Here is a 19936-nt window from a genome sequence, read left to right on the forward strand (position 1 = left end):
ATTTATTCTGCCAGAGTGTGATGAAACTGTGGAATTTATTCTGCCAGAGTCTGATGAAACTGTGGAATTTATGCTGCCAGAGTATGATGAAACTGTGGAATTTATTCTGCCAGAGTGTGATGAAACTGTGGAATTTACTCTGCCAGAGTATGATGAAACTGTGGAATTTTTTCTGCCAGAGTATGATGAAACTGTGGAATTTATTCTGCCAGAGTGTGATGAAACTGTGGAATTTATTGCCAAAGTCAGCTGTGCAGACGAGGAGCTTTGCTCAGGTTTGAATACCCATCGTCACAGAGAATGGTGGGGCTGCTTGGAGGGCTCGAGTGGCATCCTCTGCTGAGAACAACTGTGAGCTCTGGGAGAACAGGTCGGACCGGGATATCGGTGTTCTGAGGGTCACAGTCTATGTCTTACGTCCGCGCCCCTCACTGTGCTAACGGGCGGTGAAACTCCCAAAACAAAAACTCCGCCCTGAAACTTCAATGATCACCCGGCCGAACTTCCATCACTTCCAGTAAAATAATAAAAACAGTTGCAGAAATTTCAGCCCGAGTGCATCACGGGAAACATCATCTCCGGCATCGAAGCCATCTTCGAAAATTGATGATTAGAAACGGGACATCCATCATTAAGGATATTCAATCCTGAATATTCCCTCTTCTCATTGCCAACGTCAATGAGGAAGTGACAGATTCTGAAGACCCACATCCCCAGTTTCAGGGACAGTTTCTTTCTCTCCAGCACCAGATTTCTAACTGGAGAATGAACCCCTCTGCACTACCTCACTATTTACCCTCTGTTTAAGAACTACATATTTACCTTAAAACACTTATTTTAGGAAAACATTTCAGGAATTACTTTACTGAACTGCTGCCGGAAAAAAATAAATTCCAGACATAGGACTGCAATATTAAGCCTAGTTCTGATTCTGATCTCCGCACATTCAGACACATCCCATTCTCCGCAATACCCACCTACAACTCCCCTCCACTACCCATCGTCAACCCCACGCCACTCTCCCCCTGACCCTTGGCTGATCGGTCTCTCCGAACGCCATCACCGCCATACCCACCTCCATCCATCCTACCGACAACCTCATGCCACTTCCTCCCTAGACGCTCGCCAACCGTCTCTCAAAAGCCCCCCATACCCCCCAATCACTCCATAGTTACCTCTATCACCCCCTCATCACATAACCTTTACTAATCACATTTCCGAGCATTCACCCTTACATTGTATCCAACCCTTTTCTCTTCCCGAGCAGTCATTTATCTCCGCCTCCCGCCCTCACTCTCAGCCTTCTTCTCCTTGTCCCGCAGTGAATGCTCCTCCTCCACAGTGACTATTAATGACCCTGAGTCCCACGCATTCACCGGCCCCGTCCTCCGTCCCTGGTGTTACTGTCTCCCAGTAAGACGGGTTCGGTGATTGACCCCGTGATGATTTGAGTGCGTGGGGCTGGAGGGGGAGGAGTGTGAGAAAGCCTTCTGCCCCGGAATGGGGGAGACCCTGTCTGTCAACCGACTAATATTCAGCTAAACTCTGCCCACCTCAGCCATAGCTTCAGTCAAGAATACTTCCACGGTAGGTGACATCATCATAGCAGGAGTTTGTTTAGCCCATCGGGCCCTTGAGAGAAATCCCACTGGTGACATTATCTGCGTCGGTGTGTCTATGCATTCCCACACTCCCACTCTCCAAGCGGCTTCACCAACAGCTGGTAGCTGCCTCAGAGTGACTAGGCGTTGGGAGGGAAGTGGGATCGGCTGTTTCAGGCCACTGCATTGTCTGCTCTGGGAGCAGGCTGCTCAATGCGCTCGGTAGAGATTGACAGGCCTTCCCAAAGGTTCGCCGGTACCGAATACAGCAAGGTTCGGTCAAGAGACCGAGACCAGTTTAATGCAAACAGCGTCAGCTTTATTGAGTTATGCAGCTGGATGGAGTAACGGTTATACTACGGCGGGGCAGCGATCAGCGGGATAGTGTACAGTCAGTACCGATGCCAGAGAATGTGAACACCGGAAAACTGTAACCCTTTCCCATCATCAGAGCACAGGAGAATTATTGTAGCTACATACAGACAGAGGCATATCACATCGAACACCCGCTGCCCGTTCTGCCCAGGGATGCAAAGGACCCCGGAGCAGGACACATCTGTCTGTTCCCGACATCTCAGGGCTGCTTCCCTTATCAACGCGGTCCGATGTTCCTGTGTCACTGGAGGACCATGGTGGCCGGAAGTCCTCGAAAAGGTCTCCTAATCTCGCCACATTGCGGTTACTGTGAGAGTGGGTTATGATCCGTCACTGGTTGATTACAGGGTGCCGCAGCCAGGCTGGGTGAACAGGCCATTGCTGTGATTACTGAATAGCGGAATGGGAACACGTTGTTAGTGGAGAGCGTGCCGAAAGCGGTGATTAATAGGAAGCAAGGCGGACGATCCAGGGTTCGTCCTCACATGAGTGGGCAATCCATTTCGCCAGTGGCAACAAACCAGACCTCGTTACTGAAAGGTGAAACAGAGAGAGGTGAGGGGAGAGTTCCTCAGTGCAACCGCTGTCCCTTTATTGACGGGATTGTTTTGGTCAGCAGAGAACCGATCTCAGAAAGCGGCAGTGCTTGGCCGGGTGAGTGTGGAGAGCCGGCGGCACAGATGCGCTGGGCAACGCATTCCTACAGTTAGAAAGCATGGAATCTACGATCAGACAGAGTTAAAATGTCGCTAGGAAGGAGATTAAATACCCAGGTGTTTTCCACGGATGTTGGGAACTGAAGGATTACGTGAGTCACGACAGGACTGATCAGGAATAACAGAGGAAACATGGGCCTGGTATCGGAGAGGTAGGAAAGGTCCTTAATGAATACTTTTTCTCAGTATTCACGATTCAGAAAGACCTTGACAAATGTGAGCCCAACTAGAACAGGCTGATATGCCTGAACAGGTCGATGTTAAGTAGCATGAGTGCGCGCAGCATAAGGAATAAAATGGACGATCTGAAAATTCAGCTACAGATTGGCAAATATAACGTTGTGGCCATCTCTGAAACTCGGCTAAAGAATGGCTGCCATCGGGAGCTGAACGTCCAAGGATATACGGTGTATCGGAAAGATAGGTTAGTAGGCAGAGGGGGTGCTGTGGCTCTGTGTATAAGAAATAATATTAAATAATTGTAAAGAGGTGACATAGGATTGGAAGGTGTAGAGTCACCACGGGTTGAGTTAAGAAATGGCAAGGGTAAAAGGACCCTAATGGCAGTTATATACAGGCCTCCAAACAGCAGCCGGGGTGTCGGTTTACAAATTACAGCAGGAAACAGAAGATCCGTGTCAGAAAGGCAATGTCATGATAATCATTGGGAATATCAACATGGAAGCGTATTGAGAAAACCAGGTCAGTACTGATGGACTCAAGAGAGAGAATTTGTAGAAGTTTAAGGGCTGATTTTCTTTAGAACGGCTTGTTATTGAGCCCACTAGTGGATCGGCTGTGCTGGTTTGGCTGTTGTACAATGATTGGAAGTGGTGAGAGAGCTCAAGGTTAAGGAACACTGAGGAAACAGAGATCACATTATTATCAATTTCGTATTGATATTTGAGAGGGAAAAATAAAATCCAACGTGTCGGTATGTCACTGGAATAAAGGAAATTACAATGGCATGGGGAGGGAAACTGGCCAAAGTTGATTGGAAAGGGACACTTGCAGGAAATAAAAATAATGATATATTTTCACAGGGGAAAGGACACTACCGTGGCTGACAAGTGAAGTCAGAGCCGAAGGAAAAGCAAAAGACGGGGCATAAACGGAAGCCACAGCTCGTGGGAAGATAGAACATTGAGGAGCTTGTAAGAACTTGCGGAAGTAAACAAAGAAGATCATTTGGAACGAAAGGATGAATTACAAGAGGATGCTATTGATTAATATCAGTGAAGATACTAATAGATTTTTTAAGTACATTAAGGGTAAAAGAGAGTCGAGGGTAGATATAGGATTAATAGAAAATGACGCGGGAGATATTGCAATGAGAGATGCAGAGATGACAGAGGAAGTGAATGCGTGTTTTGCATCAGTGTTCACAGTGGAAGACGTCTGCAGTTTACCGGACATTCAACAATGAGAGGGAAGTGAAGAATGTGCAGTGAAAATTACGACTGAGAAGGTACTCAGGACTTTTAATGATCTGAGGGTGGATAAATCTCCTGGAATGATGGAATGTACCCTTGATGTTCTGAAGGAAGAAGCTGGAGAGAATGTGGAGGCGTTAACGATGATCTTTCAAGAATCAATAGATTCTGGTATGGTAACGGATGACTGGAAAATTTCAAATGTTACTCCGTTATATAGTAAGTGTGGGAGGCAGCAGAAAGGAAACTACAGACCTGTTTGTCAGACATCAGTGCTTGGGAAGTTGTTGGAATTGATTGTTAGAGGTTAGATTACGGAGTACCTGGAGCACATGACAAGATAGGGTAAAACCAGCACGGTTTCCTGAAAGGAAAATCCTGCCTGTCAAACCTAGCACAATTCTTTGTGAAAATTACAAGCCGAGTAGACAACGGTGATACAGTAGACGTGCTTTACTTGGATTTTCAGAAGGACTTTGACAAGGTGCCGCACATGAGTCTGCTTAGCAAGATAAGAGCCCATGGAATTTCAGGGAAGTTACAGGGTGGAGAATTAGCTGATCGACAGAAAACAGAGATTGGGTATAAAGGGATCCTATTCTGGCTGGCTGCCGGTTACCAGTTGAGTTCCAGAGGTGTCGTTGTTGGAACCGTCCATATGGACGATGCATGTCAATGACTTGAACTAAGGTACAAATGGATTTGTGGCTAAATTTGCCGATGATGCAAAGTTAAGCAGAGGAGCGGGTAGTGTTAAGGAAACAGAGAGCCTGCAGAGAGACGTGCGTAATTTGGGGGAATGGGCAAAGAGTTGTCAAAAGAAATACAATGTTGGTAAGTTTATGGTCTTGCACTTAGATGGCAGAAATTAATGGGCAGACTATTAATTAGATCGGGAGAGAATTCAAAATGCAGACATGCAAGGGAAGTGGGAGTCCTTGTGCAGGATACCCTAAAGGTTAACCTCCAGGTTGAGTCGGTTTTTAAACAAGGAGAATGTTGTGTTGACATTCATTTCTCGTGGCTTACCCATAGCCTAGTTTTCGAAGCTCCATGCACCTACCCAGGAGTTTCTTAAAAAGCCCTATCGTTTCCCTCTCCACCACCGCCGCCGGCAGCCTATTCCACACATTCACCACTCTCTGCATGAAAACCTACCCCTGACATCTCCTCTGTAGCTACGTACAAGCACCTTAAAACTATGCCCTATCGTACTACCCGTTTCACCCCTGGGAATAATTCTCTGACTATCCACATGATCAATTTCTTTCATTATCCTGTACACACTTAACTGGCCATCTCTCATCTTCTTTCGCTGCAAGGAGAAAACGCCGAGTTCACTCAATCGATCCTCATAAGGCGTACCCCCAATGAAGGGAACATCCTTGTAAATCTCCTCAGTGCCCTTTCTATGGTTTCCACGTCCTTCCTGTAGTGAGGCGACTGGAATTGAGCACAATACTCCAAGTGGGGTCTGAACATGTTCCTATATAGTTGCAACATTACCTCTCTGCTCTTAAACTCAATGCTACGGCTGATGACAGCCAATACACTGTATGTCTTCTTAATCACAGTGAACCTGCGTAGCAGCTTTGAGTGTCATCTGGACTTGGACCCTAAGATCCCTCTAATCCCCCACACTGACAAGAGTCTTACCGTTAATGCTATAATCTGCCATTATATTTGACTTACCAAAATTAACATCTGCGAAACCTCACACTTATCTGGGTTGAACTCCATCTCCCAATTCTCAGCCCAGAATTGCATCCTATCAATATCCCGGTGTAAACTCTGAAAGCCCTCCATACTATCCACAACGCCCCAAGCCTTCGTATCATCAGCAAATTTACTAACCCATTCCTCCACTTCCTCATCCAGGTCATTTATACAAATCAGGGAGAGTAGGGGTCCCAGAACAGATCCCTAAAGCACACCACTGTTCACCGACCTCCATGCAGGGTATGACCCCACTACAACAACACTTAGTCTTCTGTGAGTAAGCCAGTCCTGGATCCCATGCATGCTTATTTTCTCAGTAAGCCTTGCATGGGGTATCTTATCAAATGTCTTGTTGAAATCCATGTACACTACATCCACTGCTCCAATGTGTTTAGTCACATACTCAAAAAATTCAATCAGCTCGTGAGACACTACCTGCCCTTGACAAAGCCATGCGGACTACTCCTAATCATATTACACCTCTCCAAATATTTATAAATCCTGCCTCTCTGGATCTTCTCCATCAACCTACCAACCTCTGAGGTAAGACTCACTGGTCTATAATTTCCTGGGCTGTCTCTACTCCCTTTCTTGAATAAAGGAACAACATCCGCAAACCTCCAATCGTCTGGAACCTCTCCCGTCTCCATTGATAATGCGAAGTTCATCCCAACAGGCGCATCGATCTCTTCGTTCGCTTCTCAGAGTAGCCTGGGGTTCAGAATTCTTCCGTACATTTCCCTGAGAACATCTGTTTCCAAATTATGCTTCCATTTTCCTGCCTGACAGCCTCGTATTTCCCCTTACTTCAATTAGACGTTTCCCTAACTTGTCTGTTCCTGTCCTTCTACAATGCTATGGTAAAGGAGATAGAATTGTGATCACTATCTCCAAAATGCTCTCGCACAGAGATAACTGGCAACTGACCAGATTCATATCCCAATATCAGATCACGTACAGCCTCTCCTCTTGTAGTTTTATCTGCATAATGTGTCACGAACCCTTCCTCAACACACCTAGCAGACTGCATCCCTTCTAAATCCCTCACTCTAGGGAGATGCCAATCAATATTTGGGAAACTAAAATCTCTCACCACAACACCCCTGCTATTATCGCACCTCACCTCACATAGAATATCAGAGCAGGGATGTGATTTTGAGGCTCTATAAGGAATACGTGAGAACTTATTTGGAGTATTGTCTGCAGTTTTGGACTCATTATTTTACAAAGGATATACTGACATTGGAGAAGGTGCAGAGAAGATTCGCAAGAATGAATCCAGCAATGAAAATGTTAATGTATGAGGAACATCTGGCAGCTCTGGGCTGTATTCCCTGGAGTTCAGGAGAATGAGGTGGGATCTCATAGAAACATTTCGAACATTATAAGGCGCGAAAAGATCAGATATGGCAAGTTATTTACCATGGTAAGGGCATCTAGGAAAATAGGGCATAATTTCAGGATTGAAGACCTCCTTTTGGAACTAACATGACGTCAAATTACTTCACTCAGAAGGTGGTAAATCTGTGCAATTTGTTGCCACAAGCGGCTGTGGAGGCCAAGTCATTGGGTGCATTTAAGGCAGAGATAGATAGATTCTGAATTTGCCAAGACATCAAAGGGGATGGGGTAAAGCAGGGGAGAGGGGATGACTGGAAGAACTGGATCAGCCTATGATTGAATGGCGTAGCAGGCTCGATGTCCCGGATCTCTATTATATATTCTGGTTTTATGAGCTGAATCCTTTCAAAAACTTGAGGACAGTTAATCCCTGGTGCCGGAGGAGATATACTCCAGTTTTCTACGGGAAGCACCCGAAGGATATTACGCGCTTTTGGCGATGGACTTTGCATTCCTATTACCCTCTTCAGTCGTACCGGGGGATTGTAAGCTGCAAATGTTTTCCGTTTTTTCAAAGAATCTAATAGTGAAAACGATGGGAATGATAGAGCAGTAAAGTTCCTCACGAGAGACTTATCCAGAAAGTTATGAGGCATGGGATAAGTGGAACCTTGGCTGCTTGGATAAAATAAAATGGCTTAAAGGATGAAAGTAGAAGGTAGTTGTGGAAAGAAAGTATTCTGCCTGGAGTTCGGTGACTATTGGAGTGCCGGAGGGATCTGCCCTGGAACCCCTGCTATTTGTAATTTTTATAAATGAGCTTGATGTAGAGGCGGAAGAATGGGTGAGTAAGTTTGCGGATGACACGAGGATTGGAGCAGTTGTGGATGGAGCTGAATGTTGTCGAATGTTAACAGAGGATATAGACAAGCTGCAGAGTTGGGCAGAAAAATAGCATATGGAGTTCAATCCGGATAAGTGTGAGGTGATGCAATTTGGAAGGACTAACCAGAAGATTGAGTACAGGATTAATGGTCAGTTACTTAAGAGCGTGGATGAACAAAGGGACTTTGGGGTTCAAATCCATACATCCTTCAAGGTCGCTGCACAGGTTGATAGGGTAGTTTAGAAGGCCTATGGGATGCTTGGCTTCATTAACAAGGGGATTGATTTCAAAAGTAGAGAGGTCATGTTGCAACTCAACAAATCTCTGTTGAGACACTTAGAGTATTGTGTTCAGTTCTGGTCACCTCATAATAGGAAGGATGTGGAAGCTATGGAGAGGGTGCAGAGGAGATTTGTCAGGATTTTGTCTGGTTTGGAGAACAAGTCACATGAAGCAAGGTTATCAGAGATGGGACTTTTCACTTTGGAGCATAGAAGAATGAGCGGGCTCTTGATAGAGGTCTACAAGGTTAAAAGAGGCATAGATAGGGTGGATAGTCAGTACCTGTTTCCCAGGGCACCAATAGCAAACACCAGAGGGCATAGGTACAAAATTAAGGGAGGGAAGTTTAGGGGAGACATCGGGGGTAAGTTTTCTACATAGAGGGTTGTGAGTGCCTGCAATGACTCGCCAGGGATGGTGGTGGAGTCTAAAACATTAGAGGTATTTAAGAGCCTTTTGGACAGGCACATGGAATAAAGAAAAATAAAGAGTTATGGGGAAGTGTGGGTTTAGTACATTTTTTAAGGATTATGTCGGTCGGCACAGCATGGAGGGCTGAAGTGCCTGTACTGTGCTATAGTTTTCTATGGTTCTATGGTTCTAAAGGTTATGTCGTTGTGTGCGAACTGCTGCAGTAGATATGTAGGCACTTCAAGAAATATAGTCTGAATAGAGGTAGTCAGCATGGTCTTGCCAAGTGCAGGTCGTGTCTCAAGAATGCGATTAAATTCGTCCGGGTGCTGCAAACCACGTTGCAGGCTTGTACGATGATGGTGTATACATATATTTTATCAGGAGGTTTGATAAGATTCCTCATTGTTGGCCCATTCAGAAAGTCATGTGATAGGGATTGCAGAGAATCTTGTCCGTGTAGGTAGGGAACTGGCTTGCCGAAGACAGAGTGTGCTAGCAGTTGGAGATTATTCCACCTGGAGTTCAGTGAGATTCTGTGTTCCGTAGAGATCTGATCTGAGACTCCTGGTCTTTTTGAATTTTACAAATGATTTTGATGAGGAAATGAATAGACATAGATAACAGGCAAAATATGGATGTTAATGGATAATGTGGTGGGTTGTCGAGAGTTACAAATGGGCATTGATGGATGCAGAACTGGTTTGAGAAATGGCGAGTCAAGTTGAGTATGGGGAAGAGAGAAGAATTGCACTTAGAAAGGTCGAATTAGAATGCAGAATCCATGGATTATGACAGGGTAATTGAAAATATTGAGGAGAAGAAGATCTTTCAGCCTTGACGTCAATTAATCTTTAAAGTTTCCGCGCCATTTAATAGGGTAGTTAAGGATGTGTATGAATGATTTGGGATAATTCGGCGGGGGAGCAAGTTCGGTAGCCGCAAGGTACTGTTGCAGCTTTATAAAACTCTGGTTAAACCACATTTGGAATTTTGTACTACACCGTAGAGTGGATAAGTTTGACAAGGGGAGGGAATTTTAAAGCGATTTGGGGGTATGTATAGGGGCAGCCAGCGGTGCGTTATTACCTATAGTAGTGAGTGTGTGAAACGCAATATCAATGGTGGTGGTATAGACACACACATTAGGGTCATTTCAGAGACTCTCTTAGCACAAGGATAATGGAGAAATAGAAGGCTCTGGAGGAGAACAAGTTTAGAGTCGGTAAAACATCAAGGACCAAAGGGCCAACAAAAAGATGTCCTGTTCAATGTTTTCTTATCTACGTACGTGATGAACTAGGATGGTCCGCACAGTTTATAATAGGGAAGATCATGCCTGGGCAACGTTTCAGGAGCACAAGGTAGGGACAGGGGTCACTGACCACACCAGTTTCGTGGACTCACTAAACAGCGAAAGGAAGCTGTTCAAAACCGTTCCTTCCCTCGAAGGAGCAGAGTGAGGAGATTTTTTTTCTCTTTCTCGCCACCGTAGCGCTCCCCACACCCCGCTCTCCTCACCCCCACCGTGCATGAGCACAAGCCTGGTACTGTAACGTCTCTGGTTCATCAACTAGCGCAATCACAGACACAACATTCCAATGCCACTTACCCTGCCGGCATCGAGCTGAAGTCATACGATACCCTGATGGAGATGGTGGAAAAATAAGAAAAAGTAATTAATGGCCCGACATCTTGAAGTTAACAATCCACAATCCACATCTCACTCACACTCAACACTGATCCCTTCCTGATGTGCTCAGAGGCAGCACCGGGACACGTTGGACCTCCGGATTTAACATCAAGTTCAACTCTTCAACCAAACTCCTTTCCTTAGTTTACTCCAAACCAGAGAACCCTGCTGCAGTTCACTGTGGGCGCTGCCCCAGCTTACCTCCCTTCTCACATACACACACGATGCAGCAGTTACACCGTTTCACTCTTCGGAGGAGCAATGTGAAGAGAGATGCTTCTGGAATAGGTAGCGTGCGATCACACTGATTGGTTTGCAGTACAGGGTCTGCATTAGCTGCTAGAACATTAATGAACAGCCAGGTAATGAACGCAACAACCTGTGTAAAATTAAATTTTTGATCTCATTGGAAACTTCAACTTCCCCAATACAAAAATGTACATTCTCAATGCAAGGCGATTAGATGGGGAGAATTTATTAACTGGATGCTTTATTAAATGAATATGTGCACCGTCCAACGAGAGGAGGTGCCGACCTGAAAAAGCTAACATAAGTAAAGCTCCGTAAATTCGGATCAAACGGAGCAAATCAGGAGTATAACGAAGCCAGTAATGTAGGGAAAAAAAGAATGAGGAGAACCAAGAGTCCTTGGCAAGCAGGATTAGGATGAATTTAATTAAGCAACATTCCATACAAATGTCAGGAACAAACGAATGACTATGGACAGTGTATGATTATTGAATTTTTTCGGAGTGGCGGGAGGCTAGGTTTGCTTTAATGCGGAAAATGTGAGTGACGTATTCACTGAGTATTTTATTTCCGTATTTATCTGGGTAAAAGACATGGAGGAGCAGCAGATTGGTGTTCTGTTTATAAATATGTTAGGTGTTTAGAGCAAAATTAGGAGAAACACCTCGGGCCTCGGAATGATTTTTCAGGTGAATAAGTCTCCAGGACATGATGGGAGTTCCATAGGTTAGTGAGGGAAGCAAGAGACGGGATTGCACGATCCATGGAAAAATATCCTCTCTAGCCACATGCGAGATGCCAGAGGACAGGCGAATGGCTAAAGTTTTACATCTTCATGAAAAGCGAAAAAAGGGAATTCCTGGAAACTATTTACCATTGAGGCTCAGGTTAGTTCCATTCCAGTGAGATACTAATTATTGAATGGCCTTATTGAACCTGGAGTTTTAATTAGTGAAGCACAGCAAGGATCTGGGCTGCGACCTCTTCTGTTTGTGGTGTGAATAAATAACCGGGATGCAGATATCAACAGGTGTGTTAGTAGGTTTGTGAATGATATCCAGAATTGATGGAGTTGTGGATTGTGTAGAAGGACTTGCAAAACGTACAGCGCAACATAGATCAGTTGCAGATATAGACAGAAAAATGGTAGAAGCAGTTCAACCCACATAAATGTGGGATGTTGCACCTTGGTAGGGAAAATGCTAGGAGAAAGTACACTCCAAAAGGAAAGACCAATAACTGTGTTGAGTTTAGGGAGAATTTGGGGTCCAAGTTGAGAGCTCGTCAGTAACAGGTATAAAGTTCGATAAAGCGACTAAGGAGGTTTAAGCAATGTTCGCTTTTATTAGTTGAGGAATTAGTATAATTGCGAGTAGGTTATATTGCAAGTTTATAAACATCTGGTTCGGCCGCATCTAGAGTATTGAATACAGTTTTAGTCATGCCACCATGGGAAGGATGTTGAGGCTTTGGGCAGGGTGCAGAACAGGATTACCAGCATGCTGCCTGGTTCAGAGGCCATGTGCTAACTTGAGAGATACAACAACTTGTGTTGTTTTCTTTGGAGCGGAGGGGCTGAGTAGAAATTATGAGACGCATAGATGGAATACACAGTATCTTTTTCCCAGGGCAGAAATATCTAATATTAGAGGTTGTAGGTTGAGAGGGGGTAGGTTCGAGGGTGATGTGAGGGGTAACTTTTTTTAACCCAGAGATTGGTGAATGTTTGGACTGTACGGTCTGGTGAGATAGTAGAGGCAAATAAATCAGAGGTTATAAGTGACGCTTAGATATGAAGCTCCATGATTGTGAGTAACGTGGAAGATTATGGACATTGCGTATGTTGGAGGGATTTGGTTTAGGAGAGGTTTTATTTACTCTTCAGTTCGGCACCATATTGTTGGCCGAGGGGCCTGTTGCAATACTGTACGCTCCTGTGTTCTATGTTCTGTCTCTGCCACCCTTCCAGCAGCATGAAACCACACCCGATGTCGCGATGCCTTTGGTTCATTTGACGCCTCCTCACAGACACAGCTTTCGAATTCCACTTACCCGCCCATAGAGACTTCTGTTCCCCAGAAGGATCTCCTATTTGAAGGACGTGAAGAAGTTAACAAAAATGGTTCAGTGAAAAACGCTCAGAGACACGGTGCAGTGTTCACTCAGCCTTCTCTCAGTGCACGGTGCGGGTTGAGGTGCTCCCTTTAAATGTGACGATACAGAGTGTCCATATGTTATGGAGACTCAGAAGTAAAGAGAGGCTGAGGGAACGCAGAATTTCTGAGACCGAGCGCGTTGCAAATATTTTCGTAAAACTGTACATATATTATTAATACGCATTCTTTATTTACATAATTCATTATGGGCTATGTGTGGGAGGTACATGAATGGCATACGTTCTTAGTATGCCAATAACGTCATTAGTTAATAGAAAACTAAGTAGACAAGTTATCTGCACACCTTTGTATTTCATTTTGATTATTTTCTAGAGTTGGTAAGTATAACAACATTGGATAGGAAGGCATCAGTGTTGTGGGCAGAGAATGGTAGTGTTACCCTGGGTCAGATCTTCTGGTTCTCATAGAAAAGGACAAAAGTGTGAGCACAATTCTCGTGTTGCATCTACAGGGAGTGGAAGCATTGGCTCGAATGATTAGGGGAGAACACAGCTGTGGAAAGTGTGCAGTCCAGAGGGGCCACAAGATATATACCTTTACGTAAGAAAACAAACGTTGGGCCCCAAGGAATATTTGACAGATTGAAATTGACGGTGAAGAGTTTGGAACGGAGAACAGGGAAAATTACTGTGGGATGAATTGTGTACTGAGCAGCTGCTTTCATTCAATAAGACCCCAGTAATATGCTCGAAATGCACGAGATATCGGAATCAGAGCGAGTATTACGGCCATCACAAAAAAACAGTTGGTGGGAGGATTGAGCAGTGTGGAAGTGAGGAAATCACCTGGGTTAGATTAACTTCACGTCAGGCTTCAGAAAGGCACAGCGGAATACATCGTCGAGGCATTGTTAGGAAAAGTATCAGAAGATTATAAATGGTGAATGTGACACTGCGCTTTTGACCAGGGGAGCGGGGAAGACGTCAGCTGCTTCGTGGGCAGTTATCCGACCTTGGCTGCGCTGAGCTGTTTGAGAGTCCTTCCAAGAGCTTGGAAAATTACTGTATCCCCTTGGTGAACTCGTACAGAAAGTGAGAGCGCTGCGCTGGTTGCCCACAGAAAGCTGCGGGTGGTTTGGTGATCACTGGCGTTCCGCAGGGATTTGTGTTTGAAGCCCTACTCCATGTGATATTTATAAATGATTTAGATCAGCAGGTGCAACAGTGAGTTAGGAAATTTGATAATGGTACAAGGTTGATTGCAGGATAGTGCCCACGAAGACTCGGCAGGACATCTGAAGATTTTGACAAACTTCTATAGGTGTGTATTTAGAGTATCTCAACTGGCTGCCTTACACCTTGCAGTGTATAGACCGATGCCCTTGAACGGAATATCCTTGAAAACGTAGTGGACACCACCCAGTCGATCACGAATATTACCCCGCCTTCAACCGCTGAAAACTTCTGGATGGAGGCTGACGCAGAAGATCAGCATCCATCATCGAGGATCCCTACAAGTCTGCTCATGCTGTATTCTCGCTGTTGTCATATTTAAGAAGGAACAGGCACCTTACAAACCACAGAGCCTGGTTCAGGTTCTGGTTCTCGAACCAGAAGAGATTACTTCATTCAATTTACTCGCCCATTGCTAAACTGTTCTCAGAATCTATGCACACTCCCAATGACTCTGTATCTGATAATCTGCATATCGACATTTATTGCTTCCTCAGCTGTTAGTATTACGATTTCTTATTTTCCATTTTGGCTTTCCACGTGTTGTTCATTCGGTTCAGTGGTCGCTTATCTGTCTGTTGGCTGTAACATTACGAGAAGATTAGAAGAGCACAGGGCCGTAACGTTCAGGCGCAGAATGCGCCCATTTGGTCCATTGAGTCTGTTGCATCATTTTATCACAGCTGATCCATTTTGTGTTCCCTTTCGGCCACTATCTCCTGTCTTTTCACGTATCCCTTCAGGTCCTGACTAATCAGCATTCAGTGTAGCTGTGTCTGTAATATACTAAATAACTCGGCACAACAACTGCCTGTGGCAACTAAGTCCACAGATTTACTTCTAAAGGACATCCCTCTATTCTGCTGTTTCCTCTTGTCTGAGACTCCGGCACAATTGGACGTAAACCTTCAAATTATCTCTATCGAAGAACTTTCAACATTCAATGGGTTTGAATTCGGACACCCTCGCTCTTCTGAACTCTAATGAGGAGAGGCCAAGAACAATCAGATGTTTCCCAGTGACCACACATTTTACTTGCACGTCCCATTCTCATTCTGATATGTCTATTCATGGCCTCCTCTACTGTCAAGATGAAGCCACACTCATGTTGGAGGAACAACACCTTATATACCGGCTGAGTAGCCTCCAACCTAATGGCATGAACATTGACTTCTCTAACATCCGTTAATGCCCCTCCTCGCATTCTTACCCCATCCCTGGCATATTTATTTGCTTCTTTTTCTCTCTCTTTCTGTCTCTCTCTGCCCATCACTCTGCTTGTTCTCCATCTCCCTCTGGTGCTCCCCTCCTCCTTCCTTTCTTTCTTTCTCCCGAGGACACCCGTTCCATGATCCTTTTCCTTCTCCAGCTCCGTATCACTTTGGCCAATCACCTTTCCAGCTCTCAGCTTTACCCCACCCACTCCGGTCTTTTCCTATCATTTCGCATTTCCCCCTACCCCCACCGCGTTGAAATCTCTTAGTAACTTTCCTTTCAGCTAGTCCTGACGAAGGGTCTCGGCCCGAAACGTCGATAGTGCTACTCCTGTTAGTTGCTGTCTGGCCTGCTGCGTTCCACCAGCATTTTGTGTGTGTTATTTGTATTTCCAGCATCTGCAGATTTCCTCCTGTTTGTTTTTTACATGACAGTCCTTCCAATCCCAGACAAATTTTCCTGAACGTCCTTTGAATCCTCGAAAATGTCAGCACATCATTCCTTAGAAGAGAGGCCCGAAACTGCGTACCAACTCCAGGTGAGTCCTCCTCAATGCTATAGAAAGCCTCAATATTACGGCCTTGCTTTCTTCTATGCTACTTCTCTTGAAATAGTTGCTGACATTGTACTTGCCTTCCGCACCTGCGATTCGGCAAGGAAACCTGACTTTATATTCTTGCTCAAGGACACCCGAAATCCTTTGCCCCTTGAAACTTTGATTTTGTTTCTGCCGTTGGAAAGTAACCTACCCATTTATTTCTTCTGCCAAGTTACATAACCATCAACTTTCTGACAAGTATTCTATCTGCCACTTGTTTGTGCATTCGTTTCATCTGACTAAGTCTTTACCTAGCCCATTAATCTCCTCTAAACTGTCTGAAAGTCTACATATTTCGTATCACCTGCAAACTTCGCCACAAAGGTATCAGTTTATTATTCAATTCATGACACGAAACTTTAAAAGAAGCTCTCCAAACACTGGTCCCTGAGGAGCAACCATAGTCACCGGCAGACAACCAAAAAGGGGTCGCTTTATTCGCACAATTTGCCTTCTGCCTATCCATGCTAGTATATTTTCTGTAATACCATCGGCTCTTACGTTGTTAAGCAAACTCACGAGCGGAACCTTTTTGAGGGCATTCTGAAAGTCTATGTATATATCATCCCCCTCTGGCTATGTTGCTTCTTATTTTCTCAAAAAAAAACAACAGATTTTCAAACAGGAGGTTCCCTTGAGGATATCTTGCTGATCAGGGGCTCTTTTATCATGGGTCTGCAACTTCGCCGAACTACATCCTTACCAACCGCTGATGTCGGGTTAACCTGTCTATAATTTCTTTAAATGTACGCATCTCCCTTCTTGAGGAGTTATTTGCAATTTGCAATTTGCAATTTTCAATTCCTCCGTATCCATGTCTGAGGATTTATTTCGGAACCAGGACAATTAATGCCTCCAGAATCTCTTCAGTTCTTCTTCAGAAACCTGGAATGTATGCCATCCAGAACAGGTGACATCCACATTACCCCTTTCCTAGAATTTTCTTCTTTGAAATGGCAACTTCTCACACTTCTGCCCGCTGTGACTCTCTATCCCCTGAAGTTTTCCACAGTAACGTGTGATGCAAAATACTTGTTCAGTTCGTCCGCCTTTTCCCTGTCCCCCATTACCAACACTGCAGCTTTGTTTCCAAAAGTCCGATATCCACCCCCGTCACTCTTGTACACAGTATGCATCTGAATAAACCTTTGACATCGTATTTAATATTATTGGGTAGTTCGTCTTCGCGTTCCAAATTTCTCTTTTCAATTAATATTTATTTCTCTTCTGCTGGTTTTTACATTTTCCCAGTCCTCTAACTTTCCATTAATGTTTGCTCTACTATAAGAATTCGTTTTGTCTTTTGTGTTGCTTTTGACGCCTCCTGACAGAAATGGATGTCACTCATTTACTTTACAATGCTTCTTCCTCTGAAGGGTGTATATAACCAGCGCCTTCCGAATTTCTTTCGGAAATTCCAGCCATTGGTGCTCTGCCTTCAAAGCTGCCGGTGCAGTTTTCCATTCAATTTTAGCCAACTCCTCTCTCATGCCACTGCAATTCCATTTCCGCCGTGGTAATGATGATACATATGACTCTAGCTTCTCCGTCTCAAATGTCAGTGTGAATACCTCTTAACGTAACCGGGAAGAAAATAACTTTTGGTATCGTGCATTATATTATTGGCTAGCATGCCACCAAATTTCATCTCTTCCCTTTTTATCACTTTTAGTTGCCTTTTGCTGGATATTTTAAAAACAGCGGAAGCATCCAATTTACCGCTGACTTTTGCTACCTCATATGTCCTCTCCTTTTTGTAATGCAATCCTTACCGCCCTTTGTCAGCCACGGTTGACTAACCCTGCGACTTGATAACATTTTCCTCTGCGGTACACATCTGTCCTGTGCCTTGGAAAATTAAAACCAGAAACATCATCTCTGATTTCCCGTCAAGTCAGCCAGTATCTTCCTCCAATCCACCTCGGCAAGCTCCTTTCCCATGGGCCTCTATATCCCTTTAATTCATTGCGATACTGATTCATGTGAGTTACACGACTCCCTCTCAAATTGTAGTATAAATTCAATCATATTATGAGCACTCTCTCCTGAAGGTTTTTTTGTCCTACCTTAATCTCCCTCATAAGGCCTGGTTTATTACACAACAACTAATCTAATATTGCCTCTCCCTGAGTAACCTACAGCTGCTTAAAAAAGCCATCTCTTAGGCGATCGACTAATACCCTGTGTTGTTATCCCACACCAACCTTTTCCACCAATCACCTTACATATTGAAAACCTTCATTATAAATGAGAGTTTACACTTCTAATACTAATTTTCTAGCTCATTTTGCAATCTCAAAAACACGGCTACTATTTTGAGTTCCGTATATGCATCCCAAATAGCTTTTGTTTATAACCTGTCGGTTTCATAACTCCGCCTACAAAGATTCAACGGTCCAGGACTCTTTGCAACCTCTTTCTAAAGATGCATTTCCAACTGATACCAACAGATCCATAACACCGCCTAAAACTCCCTGGTTTTCCTTTCAATACAGAGTATATCTTTTGATGTTAAGCTCCCAGCTATGGTGTTCTTTCAGCCACGACCGATCCCAAATTGCGCCGCGAGTTCATTCACGTTATTCTGAATGCCACGCGCATTTAAATGCAGCACCTTCCATTCTGCATTCTTCGCCCTTTGCAACTTTGCCTCTGTGCCTGAATTTAACTCTTTGTTCTGTCTGCATTTGTACGCAACCATTGACATCTCCTCCCTTACGTTAATGCTACAAACAGCATCTACATATAAACCCGCGGGCGCATCCTCAGCAATACATCCGGTTTCCCGTTCCACTGCCATATTAGTTTACACACCTTCCAACGGCTCTGGTAAATCTGAGAAAATCAATTGCTTCCTTAGATTCTCAGAAATGCTTCAACAAGTTGCCGCCCATGAAGAAGCTCAGCGAGCAAAGTACGCATGGTGTTACCGAAGCGCACCCGACCTTTTCCGTCAGTTTGAGCAGCCACCCGATACGGCGGAACTGGAGCTTCATTGTGATCATAGTCACAGAGTCTGATTTCAACTTACCCGCCACTGGTAAAGGCCCCCGCAGGTGTGCGTATGCTACGTTTGCTGAGCCTGTGGGGAAACATACAAAATGATTATATCTCCGTGATCTGGAATCCGTAATCCGCTTCCCCTGTCATCAAACCATCCTTTTGGCCATTTCCCGGTCATGTTACCCACGGCGACCTGCATTTCTGATTCGCTGCCAAAGTTTTCAAGCACGTCAGCCTGAGAAGGGATCCGTTTGAAGCGTGTGAAGTAAACGAAGGATTAGAGGACCTGCCAGCCGGACGTGATGCTCAGCGAGGCACAACTGCGACGGACAGTGAGCAGAGGGGGAGCCGAGAGCTGGGCCAGAGCTCTGGTAAGTTACTAAGCAGGGCGGAAGGCTGAGTACATGAGCTGGGTTGAAGGGCTGTCTGTGGATGACCATGCAAGACCTCAGGAGGGTACTTTGTTCGCAGGAGACAGTAGCTGTGTGATTGTCAAGTAACGTCACGGGAATGCACAGCAAGGACTGAGGTCACCTGTGACAGTTTCCCCACAGTATAACCATATAACAATTACAGCACGGAAACAGGCCATCTCTGCCGTTCCAGTCCATGCCGACCCTTACACTCACCCAGACCTACTGGCCCGCACTTAGCCCATAACCCTCCGTTCCTTTCCCGTCCATATACCCATCCAATTTTACTTTAAATGACAATACTGAACTTGCATCTACCACTTCTACTGGAAGCTCATTCCACACAGCTAACAGTCTCTGAGTAAAGAAATTCCCCCTCGAGTTACCCTTAAACTTTTTCCCCCTAACTTTCAACTCATGTCCTCTTGTTTGAATCTCCCCTACTCTCAATGGAAAAATCCTATCCACGTCAACACTATCCATCCCCCTAATAATTTTAAATGCCTCTATCAAGTCCCCCCTAACCCTGTACGCTGCAAAGAATAAAGACCTAACTTGCTCAACCTTTCTCTGTAACTTATGTGCTGAAACCCAGGTAACATGCGAATAAATCTTTTCTGTAATCTCTCTATTTTGTTGATATCTTTCCTAT

General features: G+C 44.7%; 1 protein-coding gene across 2 annotated transcripts in view; it reads right to left on the reverse strand.

Annotated features, from left to right (window-relative positions):
- Positions 1-1949: 1949 nt before the first annotated feature.
- Positions 1950-19936, reverse strand: part of LOC140723190 (uncharacterized) — a 93100-nt gene continuing 75113 nt past the window's right edge. For both annotated transcript variants that reach the window (XM_073037800.1, XM_073037799.1), the window contains 4 exons: positions 18900-18950; positions 12759-12794; positions 10377-10409; positions 1950-2509 (listed from right to left, as the gene is read on the reverse strand). In XM_073037800.1, coding sequence (XP_072893901.1) covers positions 2458-2509; positions 10377-10409; positions 12759-12794; positions 18900-18950 — 172 coding nt within the window. In that variant the 3' untranslated portion in view covers positions 1950-2457. The remainder of the gene's footprint in view (positions 2510-10376; positions 10410-12758; positions 12795-18899; positions 18951-19936) is intronic.

Source organism: Hemitrygon akajei, unplaced genomic scaffold (genome assembly GCF_048418815.1).
Source record: "Hemitrygon akajei unplaced genomic scaffold, sHemAka1.3 Scf000104, whole genome shotgun sequence".
NCBI lineage: Eukaryota > Metazoa > Chordata > Chondrichthyes > Myliobatiformes > Dasyatidae > Hemitrygon > Hemitrygon akajei.